This window comes from Curcuma longa, chromosome 4 (genome assembly GCF_044706935.1).
Source record: "Curcuma longa cultivar G26 ecotype Majalengka, Jawa Barat chromosome 4, ITB_CL_G26_1.1, whole genome shotgun sequence".
In the NCBI taxonomy this organism is placed as follows: Eukaryota; Viridiplantae; Streptophyta; class Magnoliopsida; order Zingiberales; family Zingiberaceae; genus Curcuma; species Curcuma longa.
The window spans coordinates 13,724,020-13,735,660 of record NC_133864.1 but is presented as its reverse complement, the minus strand read 5'-3'; the positions used below and the strand labels follow the sequence as shown (position 1 = coordinate 13,735,660).

General features: G+C 37.7%; 2 protein-coding genes across 2 annotated transcripts; one reads left to right on the top strand and one right to left on the bottom strand.

Annotated features, from left to right (window-relative positions):
• Position 1: 1 nt before the first annotated feature.
• LOC141828119 (uncharacterized protein C24B11.05-like) lies at positions 2-1,734 on the bottom strand. Its single transcript, XM_074715490.1, has 8 exons — positions 1,601-1,734; positions 1,462-1,527; positions 1,288-1,385; positions 1,156-1,193; positions 1,002-1,089; positions 702-914; positions 530-595; positions 2-447 (listed from the first exon to the last, which is right to left on the bottom strand). Exons 1-8 carry the CDS (start codon positions 1,641-1,643, stop codon positions 280-282), a joined length of 780 nt encoding a protein of 259 aa, XP_074571591.1. The 5' UTR covers positions 1,644-1,734; the 3' UTR covers positions 2-279.
• Positions 1,735-2,383: 649 nt separating this feature from the next.
• On the top strand, positions 2,384-10,769 carry LOC141826704 (F-box protein At4g02760-like). The gene is made up of 12 exons (XM_074713987.1): positions 2,384-2,920; positions 3,447-3,622; positions 6,048-6,239; positions 6,320-6,430; positions 8,859-8,944; positions 9,021-9,142; positions 9,366-9,430; positions 9,541-9,613; positions 9,724-9,786; positions 9,895-9,959; positions 10,058-10,132; positions 10,235-10,769. The coding sequence occupies exons 1-12, from the start codon at positions 2,384-2,386 to the stop codon at positions 10,419-10,421; spliced, it is 1,752 nt and encodes a 583-aa protein (XP_074570088.1). The 3' UTR covers positions 10,422-10,769.
• The last annotated feature ends 872 nt before the right edge of the window (positions 10,770-11,641 follow it).

The window sequence follows — 11,641 nt, the reverse complement described above, 5'->3', positions numbered from 1 at the left end:
GGAGCTCATCAATGCTCAGGATGCACAAGAGTATCACAAAGTTAATGCATCTAAAGTACAGATTGTCTTCCTGTCAGTTTCAAAAGAAGGCTGTTCGTCATAACATTACAACTCGTAAGTGCTGGATCCAAGTCATACATCACTAATCAGGCAATAATTATTCACTTTACAACGTCACAGTTTGATGCTACATCCCCTCAGCAATGCATTATTTGATATACATACGACACAGCAGCGATAGGATGTCTCTCGTCTGATGCAAGATGATGGAGACATAAACTAAGCCCCGATTGGACTCGTGGGCCTCATGGATTCCAAGTCTAATTCGCTTCTTGCGGTAGTGGTGCCATCCTGCAGCTTCTTCCAGATTTCTGGTATCATCTGCTTCAGCTCGGCAATGCTCCCCAACAAGTAATCTGCTGCTTGTGTCTTCACGCGCTTTCCGACCTTCATTTGATGAAATGAACCATTGATGAATGTAATTCCGAAGGAGGTTTCTATATATTTTGAGCAGCGATAGAGATGTTACCAAGGCTGTTCGAAGACCCACTGCCTTCCCTGCATCGATGTTCCTCTCGCTGTCGTCTAGAAATAGCTGATAAAAACAGGATGGTGACGGTTTTATTACGCGTTCTAAGGCGTCGAGTAAATTCCCATGCAAGAAGACGGAAGGCTTAAACGCAAGCTTGCTGTTTAATTACCGTGCGATGGGGAGCGACGCCGGCGAGCCGCACGGCCATCTCCATGGCTGCCGCGGAGGGCTTGAGGATCACCGCCGACTTCGAACACTTCGTCGCGTCCTCGAATAGGTGCGGGTTCATCGTCTCGAAGCAAATGATGCGCTGGAAGCAGTCCTCGATGCCCAATCTCTGCATCACCCTCGTCGCGTGACGCCGGTCCGAGTTCGTGAACAGCTGCGTGCGCCACCAGAAAGAAAGAAAGAACAATCAATACCCACAAATTTGCCCTGGTTTTTACGAATTATAAAGTCGAACACGCACGATCTTGCGCTGGGGAACGCTGAGGAGAAGCTCGCGCAGCGTCGCGTCAGGCTCGATGAGGTCGTAGGGCAATCTCCCATGAACGTAGCTGAAGCCACTCGACGAATTAGCTCGACGAAGACAAGAATCAAGCAAAATATATTTAGCTCCTCACCTGTGATACTCGTCAGGGTGAACGTCATAACCTTGAGCCTGAAACAATTTGAGAAAAACGAAAATGAGTAATTAATCAAAATCAATAAATGGACAGTTTCATCGAAGAAGGTTTGGAGGGTATGTCATATACTCTGAGGCCTGCAAGGGAGCTGCCATGGGATTGGAAGAGCTCAGCGCGGAGGGACGAGGCTTCCTCTGCTGATATCCCACATTTGCTAGCGAGGAACTCTGAGAATTAAACAGATGTATCGACATATGGATCAGTTGGAACAAGGGAGAAATCTTGATTGTGGCAGTGCAGTACCTTCTATGTTGTTTCTGCAAGCTCGTCCAATGCCAATTGCCGGAGAGTACAAAGTGTCATCGAGGTCTGTTAAGATGCAAGCATTAGAAACATGGCGTCTGTTGCAGATGGAGGAGAACTGAGACGACAAGAGTTTTACCGAAAAGAAGGCAATTGAAGGGGGTTGCGTAGTCGAATTCCATAACTCGAGAAGGAAGAAAAAGCTAAAGAGGAAAAACAGAGGAGGGAAAGGCAAAGGCAAGCTCGATACTTATAGCTACCATCTTGGCGTGAAGGCGCACGGCATCGGAATCGACAGGTCGGATTAAAAAAAATAGTGGGTGATAAGACGATAGGTTCGACACGATTACCTGTCTCGATCATCCACCTCCCACATGTGTGGGTCTGGTCGTCGTTGTCGGTCAAATTGTGACACGCAGGAAACGTGTCAAAAAAGGATTGAAACGCGTTTGCACAATTATAAATTTAGTTTCTTCGACAAAGTTGAAGGCATCTTACTATGTGAACGCATGAACGTCTTGACTGGGATTGACTCCATACTTGTAATAGTTCGTTCTGGATGCCTTAAAGTAACTATATAGAAAAAAAGAACTAGAAAGGTACGAGTTTCTACGTGACACGATGCGAGATGATATAACTAATAGAAAGCTCAACTATAGGACCACCACTAGAGTTCAATCAACGTAACACGCAAGTAATAAAAAAAAAATTGAAGCTGGATATTACGTGCACTTCTTGATTCACCTTAATGGCTACGAAATTTATACGTGACACGATGCGAGATGATATAACTAATCAGAAAGCTCAATGATAGGACCACCATTAGGAGTTCAATCAACGTGGCACGCAAGTAAAAAAAAAACATTGAAACATTTATTTATTTCAATTTTAAAAATATTTTTAAAAAAAATGAAAATAAAAAATGTTTACAAATGAAAGGGCCATGGGCCGGCCCGTTGTGCTAACGTTTGCCGTGTGGCACGAAAGGCCCTCCAGTAGATCGAGATCAGCGACGGGACGCAGTTCGCGCGCCGGTGCGACTGAAGCGTGCGCGAGCGAGTGTTCTTCGACGATCTCCCGGATACCTAGCTTGGATGCCGGCCCGTACTCCGTCTGCCGCCTCGCCGTGATGGAACCCCTCGTCCTCAAGCGGCGACTGAGCCCGTCCGCCGTGTCGCCTACCGCCTCCGCGAGCCCTCCTAGGGCTCGTCCGGTCGCCGCCGCAACGGATCACGTCCTCGAGAAGCTTCTCGCCCTCCCCGATCCCTTCGTATCCCTTGAGGTCTCCCTCGAGCGCCTCCTCGATTCGAGGCTTCTAGAGGTGGAGAAGGATCGGCTCGTCGATAGCGCCATGGAGGCTGGATCGGCCCTCCTTGAGGCTGCCAGGAGGTCAGCCCGCCGGCGCGCGTGTAAGCACAACTGTTCTTCCTGGCCTCTCGCCTCCGATCTCACTATCAAAGTAAATCACATCCCTTTTCGCTTCAGTCTGTCTACTTGTCTTTCTTGGCCTTTGTCTCGCTATATGGTTATATCGTGTGGATCTTCAAAAATCACACATTAGATCGATTTTGATAAATCAAAGGGAAAACTAGCGATGATGTGCTTGGACAATGTTTGTGAAGGACGATATCTGTACTTTACCATCTTTGACAGAATTCAATTGCTTCTTCATAGTGCTGGTTCTGTTTTTTATTTTCTGCAGAATTGCATGCTAATTTTCTTTTAGTTTGTTGATTCTTTATTTCTTTTTTTTTCCTTTATCCAATCCTACTATATTCCTAGATTATTTGTCTGGTTAATATGTTTCCTTTTTTTATTGGTTCTTTGTTTATCAGCTCTATGACCTATTATTCTCTTCTGTATTTAAATTTTGATATGGTCAGAATAGATTATTTTTTGTCTGTGATTACCTTGTTTATGTTCATTTTTTTGATAGAACAACACTGCAGTGTAATTCAAACATTATGGTCTTGTGATGCTTGAAGGTATTCTCCAAGCTAGATACCCAAAGTCTTTGCCATGCTGCAGCTACTTGTTCAATGTTCCACAAGTGTGCAACAGATCCAATGTGCTATGAGAATATTGACCTGACAGCTGAAGTGCCAAAGGTTAATAATACTGTTGTCTCCAAAATGATACAGCATGCTGGGAAAAACCTTCAGTGAGACTCCACATTCCTTTAATCAAAATTCATTCATTTAACTTTTTATCAATAGCATTCTTGTATATGCTTAGTGGTCTATATTGTTTCCATTACTTTGATGTGATTAATATACTGAGTCATCTAACTTAACCACATACCATACTGTTAAAAAAGATTGAGTTTTACCGTCCAGGGCTGGTTGCCATTTTTGGTTGTTAATGACGTAACTTCATTATTCTGATAAATTTTCTTTACTACAATCATGAGAGTTCAGAACACTCTAGGCTTTTTTTTTCTGGCATTGCCTTGATGATTGCATTATTTCTTGACAGGTAATTCTATCCACTTTCTTTAGCAAAAGTAGGATAGGGATCATTTCCTGTTAAAAATGCAAAAGAAGATGGCTTATCATTTTTGTCCTATCATAGAATTTATGGCATCTGCAACACCTAGTTTTGATTTTATACACTCACCTGACAAAGAAACAGCCCTGATTGAGAGTGCAAGCAACGTGCTTCTGCACCAGTTTAGCTACTGATTACTTTTTAATAGAACAAAAATAGATTTAGATGAAATGCATATCCTAACTTGAAGCTACATCCATATGTGAGCATTGTTGAATGTTGTTAACATGTTATAGTTGTGGTATTATGGGATGCATATTTGAGGCATTTTTTTTCAGTTATTATGGGATCCACTAATTTTATAATTAACTTTAAATTTTCAAAACAAAGACCTATTTCTTCAATTGTACTTGCCAAAACTTTCGGGTCAAGTAATCTCATGGAATTGTGAATGTTGTACTAAATGTTATTCTGAATCTATAACATATTCAGAATCTTGAAAATTGAAATCGATAGCTTTACTATAGGAACAAATCTACCTTACAAAGACTACTTTTGAAGGTATCATCTCACTGGTAATAACTATTAGCGGGTATTTGAAATTGTGTTTTGATTTAAAAGGATAATATACTGTGTTGAGGGTCGATTTAATTAAAGATTAATTAAGTGAAGGAGTTACACTATGGGAAGCTATGAGAGAGTGATTGAGGAGAGAACATGTTGTATTGTGCATGTTATTTCAGAGGGTGCTAATCAAGGAGAGCCTAGTGAGAACAAAGTCTAAACATGATTGAGGCAATCCTTGGATACCGAAATATTTGAATGAATTTAAAACTCTATGTGTACGAAGAAATTTCTGCAATACTAAATGAAAATTTTATTTATTCGGAAATGTATGCATTGAACTGTTGTTCGTTTGTAAATAACCTGAAAGATTGGTCACAATATTATTAATACATTGAAAATTTAGTGGTTATTAGAAATGTGATTTTGAGTATTTTGTGATGGTTAGTTCCTCTTTCATAGAAGAAATCTTTTTTTAGACTGAGAACATCATTTGGAGTTCTGGGAAAATCTAGCAAAAGATAAATAAATAAATGAAAGAACTAGTCTAGCATATGTATATGTGAGTGTTGAGATGAATATGTAAAACTACTAGGAGGGACAGAATTAAAAACTATATGTTTATCATCCATGAAGGGTAGGCATAATATATAGGTAGAAATCTATGAATCTTATGATGAAATATAATAATGTGGTATGATTATGTTCTATGATGATGTGTATATTCTATAATTTATTAATTTTATATGTTCTAAATTAATGACATTAATGTAAACAAAGGTAGAGAGATGTCATGGAGATTTAATTTGGTTGAAGAAATAATAATTTTGGATTATAACAAAAGATATAGCCTGGTTACTGGAATAGTTGGCACTTGCTGCTTCTTGTTGTTGCACAATTGTTTTTCTCATCATTGCTTTCTATTTTATTTTTTATGAGTTATACTGATATTCATCAATTCCTCATTTCAGGGTTTCCTTTGCTGGTCTTCCTAGAAAAATTACATTTTCCTTCCTCTTTTGATTAATTGATTCATCTTGCTCCCATTTTCTCATAATCAAGCATTTATTGAGAATGTTGATATATTAATGTTTGCTGCTCACTTGATTGTGTAAAATATACTTGGTTTATTAACTACTGTTAAACTTTCATAGTATGCGGCTGCAACTTTCATTCTTTTGTTTCATTTCTATGACTTTCCTTCATCTCTCTCTTTTCTATGAATGCCATCCTCTGCTTCATATTATTTTCTTTGTTTTTGTGATGGTTAGCTGAAGATACTATGGTATTTGTATATGTCAGGAAGCTAATGTAGAAAGAATTCTATCATTGTGTTGTTTAGCCGAAAGTTTTATTGCAGCTTCTGTTAGTTCACATTTCAAGTATTGAACTTGCAAAATGCTAACATTGATCATGATATACCTTTTAATTTATTATGCAATCAATTCAATGTTCGCATCTTCATTAGTCTTTTGCTGCAAATATGGAATCTTGGACTTCTAATACTTTCTAACTATTTGGGTCTATAATATTAGATCACTTAAGCTTGGAATTCGCTCCAATCCTGCTTCAACAACAGAACTTAGACCACTCTCCTATTCCACAATACATCCCATGGAAGCATCTGGTCTTTCCTGGAGTCAAAAGAGGCCAAGGCAAGGAAGGGAGACATCTCTTCTCACAAGGTCTTGCCTTCTGGCTTTAAGTGTGGATGGTGGTGCTGCAGGGTATGGAATGACTTGTCTAAAGGTTTTTAGTTTCTTGCTTTCTATGTTTCTCTCATTGAATTTCTAATTTTCATCTCAAGGACTCTCTTAAGGAGGCTACACTTGTACAACATTGATAAGATGGATACCTCTGCACTTTGCACAGCTTTGTCAGCCTGTCGGTTTCTACTTGACGTTGAAGTTATTGGCCTGTAAGTATAACCATCTTAGCTAAGTCAAAAAACTGCAGTTTAGCTATGTTGTATGTTAACTTAGTTCTAAAATTTATTTGCTCCATCAAACAAAAACTATGTAACCTTTCCTCTTTTGGTGGTTAGAGAATAACCAGATCTTTCAATTCTAAGACCATGATTTCAAGTACTGATCAGCTGGTATCGTAATCGACTGAGATTAGAAAATTTTCTTTCCATGATTCACACTTTAGTTTCTTTTGACAAGCATGAGAAGGGGATGAGTAGAAGAACCAAGGGACAATAGTGACTGAGATAGGAACAGGAACTTCTCATGACATCCTTTGATTTCATATGTTCATTCATAGGGAGGGGATGAAACATTAAGAAAAAGAGGGGAGGGAAAGACGAAATGTACCTGTGGGAGCACTGTCAGAAGCAAAGAGGGGTGACACTAGGGGAGAAATTGAGATCTATCTATATTGTGCCTATACCCCATTCAAGTCCATTTGTCAATCCACGTCCAACTTTGAATGGTCAGCTGAGATATATTTATGAACATGTAGAGAAATCAATTTCAATTATCAGATGTCCTGATACTATTATTTAGATGAATATTGGAAAATTGTGGGATTAATCTCAGTAGAAAGCTACAAGAACAAATGCTTCTATGTGATGCACAATGCACATTTTAGTATTATGCATGTAGAATCTTTAGTCAAGAAGTTTGCTAGATCTTTTTAACTTGTTGCTTCAAAATTTCAATCCAATTAATTTACAATTGATATAAACCTTATATTTGGAGCTAAACTACCCAAGTGGAAGGGGATTATAAGAATCAAAGCCATTCAATTTAGTCTTAGAATACGCTAAAGCATACTGAAGTTTGCCAAGTGTCAGTGGAAAATACAACATGCAGTGCAGTGATGTTTTAAAGCTTGTACAAGACAATTCTAAAGATAAGAACTACTTCAATTTCTATCTCTTGTATTACAAGGAGGTAGTTGGTAGTCATTGTCCTTGTTTAGCAGCTCAGTATTGTTTGTAGTGTAGGAATTTCCAATTTTTTTCAAAGTCTGTGATTGCTTGCTCCTATTAATTAGATTTTATATGAATCATTTTATTTTATTTTTTCACTGAAGTTCTTCTGCTATACCTATAATTCAGTTGGTTTGCAGTGACACCTTACACATATCATTTGGTCAACATATCTAATGATCCAATTTAGATGGAAAAAAACAATTTCAGTTGCTTTGACTGAACCAATGTAGGTTCTGTTTTAATTAAGATGTTGACAATATCTGTCTTGCTGCTTGCTAGTGTACTAGAGCAGTCAAACTGGAAGGAGTATGCAGCATGCGGTTCAAAATTCACACAGAGATCTGATATAACTTGATGTAGCAAGAGAATGAACAATCTCACAGGGAAAAATAACAACTCATACTTAGAAACTTAGAATGAAAACTCACAAAGAAGAAAATTTATTATGCAAAGATGATAAACATGAGCGAACTGAGGTTCTTTTAAAGAGTCCAACCCCTCAAAAAATTGAAAATAAATAAGAATGTACACATGATCTCTTGCAGTTCATAATAGATGGTTAGGATCTTCTCAAGACTTTCTATTTGGTTATCACTTGTGTATAATATGATTTAACTTGCTTACTTTAAGTTCTTGCTGGGCATAAGCTTTATAACTTTTAATAGCAATTCTTCAGTTCAATCTTCTGTCATATATCTAAAACATGTCATTATGTTTGATATACAACTGTACATGTCGGGGGTTAGACATTTATCAATATCTTTTGTGATTTTATTGGAAAACAGTCCTTGCTTATTGTTTATCATCCCTTTTTCAATATTTTGATAATTTTTTCATACCGATCATCTCAGACAGACTATATTTATCTATCTACACATACTTGTCCCCTTTCCTTGATAGAATATTTTCATTCTATTACGTTTCAAATTGATCTTGTGTTTAATTGTAAATTATATTCATTGCGTTTGCTTCTACAATTTACCAATACTATAATAAAACATTTGAAACTTCTACTAAATAATAGGATGAGCCTCCGGAACTATGAAAATGGACTTCCTAGTTCAAGAGATTGCACATTTCACTACATATCGTTTTAGATACTCTAGGAAATTCCGCATGCAGCATAAACCAAGCTTACAACTTATCTACCATCTATAAATATAGGTATGTCTATTATGTTGTATGAGATATCCATTGTATCGGACCTTGTATGCCTATCTTTAGAGTTGAAGATTTGTTTTTTTATCTCGTGATGTAAGCTTGTAGCCCTATGCTACATGTCAGCTTCCCTTCATGCTGATATGTTTGCCTATTGAAAAGTTTCATCATTGGCATAGTTGGAGGAAAAAAATGTGAACTTTTATTATTTGTTGCTCGAATGAGGTTCTTAACTTGTATATGTTGACAGACACGTTGAACTCAGAAGAACATTGGATGCTGTTGGCGCCAATTGTCATTATTTGGAGCGCTTGATCTTTGAGTCCTCTGATTCTGGTGTGCTACTATTTTCTTTTCTGCACCTTCTTTTTCTAATTCTCCTCAAGCTATTTGGTATTTCGGCCTTTTACAGGGAGGGATGATAGCTTGAATTCTTCAACCTGCATTGAAATGGTAAAGGGGTGTTCCAATTTGATGTCACTTGCGCTGAGAGGGTTTAAGCTGCATGATAACAAAATCCGCATACTGATTAAGGTTGTTACATTCTCCTTTTCCATAAATTTGTTTGATTTCTGCTTTTTAAAATTTTATCTGGATATTTTACCTTAATTTTTGTAAACAAAAGTTTATAGTCAAAAAAGTTGAACCTATTCCTCCCATTGATTTGCCTAGTTAAATATGTTCATTTGGAATGCCAGATTAACAAATTATGGTATCTTATGCTGGAAAATAAATGTCCCTATTTTTGCTTTTGCAGGGATTGCATCACCTCAAAATTGTTGATTTTTCAACATCTTATGCAATTACAGGGACTTTCTTAAGGTTTATTTCTGTTTTAATGATTCAGAAGTTCTGCATCAGGGGCATACTAATCTTGTTTTTTGTTCTCAATCTTTGTCTTTCTTGAGCATCTGATAACTTCAGTTTTTCAGGAACTTTGGCAGTGGCACAAATGCTTGTCCACTGGAGGCCTTGATCTTACATGATTGTTTGCATCTTAAAGAAGTAAAAGATCTTAGAATACTAAATATCTCACTCCCTCTAGCCAATTTTCATCTTGTCATTGGAATTGCATTTGATGTATTTGGGTGCTTTGTTATCAATGTTTTGTCTAGGTTGAAGTGTCACTTGCTTTGTCAGCCATGCTTGCTGGTGACTTCAAATTCCTGAGATACTTGGTAGATTAATGAAGTATAAATTGGCTTTTCAATAGATGGGAACAACATTCCTGTCACTAAATTCAAACATTTCGTAAGCTGACAGCTGATTTTGATTGGCCCGAGCAGGATATTTCAAACAAAGATGGTCTGTCTGGTGAGACTGATTGGAACTATAGATGTTATAATCCTTGGTAAGAGAGTTTCGCTGATGTTTGATGTTTCTTCTTAATACTTTTAGCTTGTTTGTGAAGTTATTTGTTATTATTCTTAATCTTATTTCATTCTGCAGTAAGATGCTGATCTCACATGTTCAGAAACAAAGGCCCGAAATATGTTTGTTAGCCAAATTTCCCCCTGAAGGAAGGTCTGTCTATTTACCCATGCATTAAACTGCTATATACTTTTAATATTGGCGTCCAAAGAAATAATTATTAAAATCTGTTCTTAAATTGTGCCCTTTCTGTAGCTTGATAGATATCGTTGACGACAGTGATTTAAGCAGTGGCACAAGCTTCCCAATACTATATGATAATGATCCTTATTTCACGGATTCTTCTGAAAATAGCTATAGCAGCGATCAAGGTAGTGGGAATGAGGACGTCCCTGATCTAAATTTCCCGTTTGATTTGGACAATGAGTTGGAGTTTGTGTAGCAAAACAGCAGATGGATTTTTAATGCACTCTAATGCGGCATCAGACATCCAAAGAGGTACTAGTCTGCGCTTCCACTGACCTACCCCAGGATTAGCAGCTTACTAGGGATATGCACTAAATAGAGAACCAGCATTAGCTCCGTAACCTAGAAGTTTTGCGACCATTATCATGCTGATAGCTTGGTATTATCTTGTTCTTATGATGGTGGTGTTCTAAATGCAATCATTAGATATCTGCACCAAGGAAAGAACAAAACTTAATAAATATTATATTTTTTGAAGAGCAATACATCATAGCTATTTTGAACAAATTATATGGATAATAGTGAAGTCCCAGATTGTTTTTTAGCATCTATTGCAGATTGATTACTTAATGGTACTAATCCATGAAAATGATTTACTTTTATCCTCCTCTGAGTTTTCGTGATCTCAAAGACCTTAATCTGCTAGCTTTACGAATTTGTTGAGCCTAGTAATACAGTTCAGCTGATATGTTGATCTCTAGCATGTTTGTTGTGTCAATGTTGAGAATCTATCTCCTTTCTCACCCCAAGTTGGTGACTGTTAATCGGCAAGTGCCAATTGTCATGACTTTTCATGACTACGTGCTTTTGAAGTTTAGAAATGGTCGAAGATCACCGATGGATATGTTAGAAAATGTGCCCTTGGATCACCACAAGTTTGTCCGACAGTGAAGCGTAACTCAATGAAGATTGTCCACTAGAGATGCAACCTGAAAATTCAATTAGCCAATTGGATTGGCTAATCATCTGGTCTCTGGTTCCACCGCCTCAACCTCCATTGAATGGCTCGTGTAAACACCTCTTATTACGTTTACTAAAACCCAATCTTGTCACTCTGCCCATTTGTTCTCCTCCTGCGATAATCTCATTTTGCACAAGCTTCCCTCCATGCGAGCTACCTCTGTTTTTGAATGGCGCAACCGCTGTCTGGTAGATTTTTATCGAAGCTAATTGAGTTTGTCTGTCAATTACATTTTGGAGTACAAAATCTGACCAATTTTGAATGGTTTTTTAGCATCCGGATTAACAGGCTGGGTTTCGTCCAGTTTTAACAAAATTGTAAAAATTTTGAGCGGGGGAATGATGCCAAGCTTCCCATATAGCCGTTTTTGTTTGTCTTTTTCCCTCTCGAAAGAAAAGCGATGCTTTGGAAATATTTCATAAAGTGAAACAAGTATAGATAGAGCTAAAGCTCTG

What these genes read in the sequence shown, in the direction of transcription:
- LOC141828119 (XM_074715490.1), bottom strand. Translation starts at nt 1,643, where the DNA reads ATGGAATTCGACTACGCAACCCCCTTCAATTGCCTTCTTTTCG. An exon ending in TTGCAGAAACAACATAGAAG is followed by an intron (nt 1,386 to 1,461) that starts GTACTGCACTGC and finishes TTTAATTCTCAG; the next exon opens with AGTTCCTCGCTAGCAAATGT. An exon ending in TGGGTCTTCGAACAGCCTTG is followed by an intron (nt 448 to 529) that starts GTAACATCTCTA and finishes CATCAAATGAAG; the next exon opens with GTCGGAAAGCGCGTGAAGAC.
- LOC141826704 (XM_074713987.1), top strand. Translation starts at nt 2,384, where the DNA reads ATGTTTACAAATGAAAGGGCCATGGGCCGGCCCGTTGTGCTAACGTTT. An exon ending in GTGGATGGTGGTGCTGCAGG is followed by an intron (nt 6,240 to 6,319) that starts GTATGGAATGAC and finishes TTTCATCTCAAG; the next exon opens with GACTCTCTTAAGGAGGCTAC. An exon ending in ATTGTTTGCATCTTAAAGAA is followed by an intron (nt 9,614 to 9,723) that starts GTAAAAGATCTT and finishes TGTTTTGTCTAG; the next exon opens with GTTGAAGTGTCACTTGCTTT.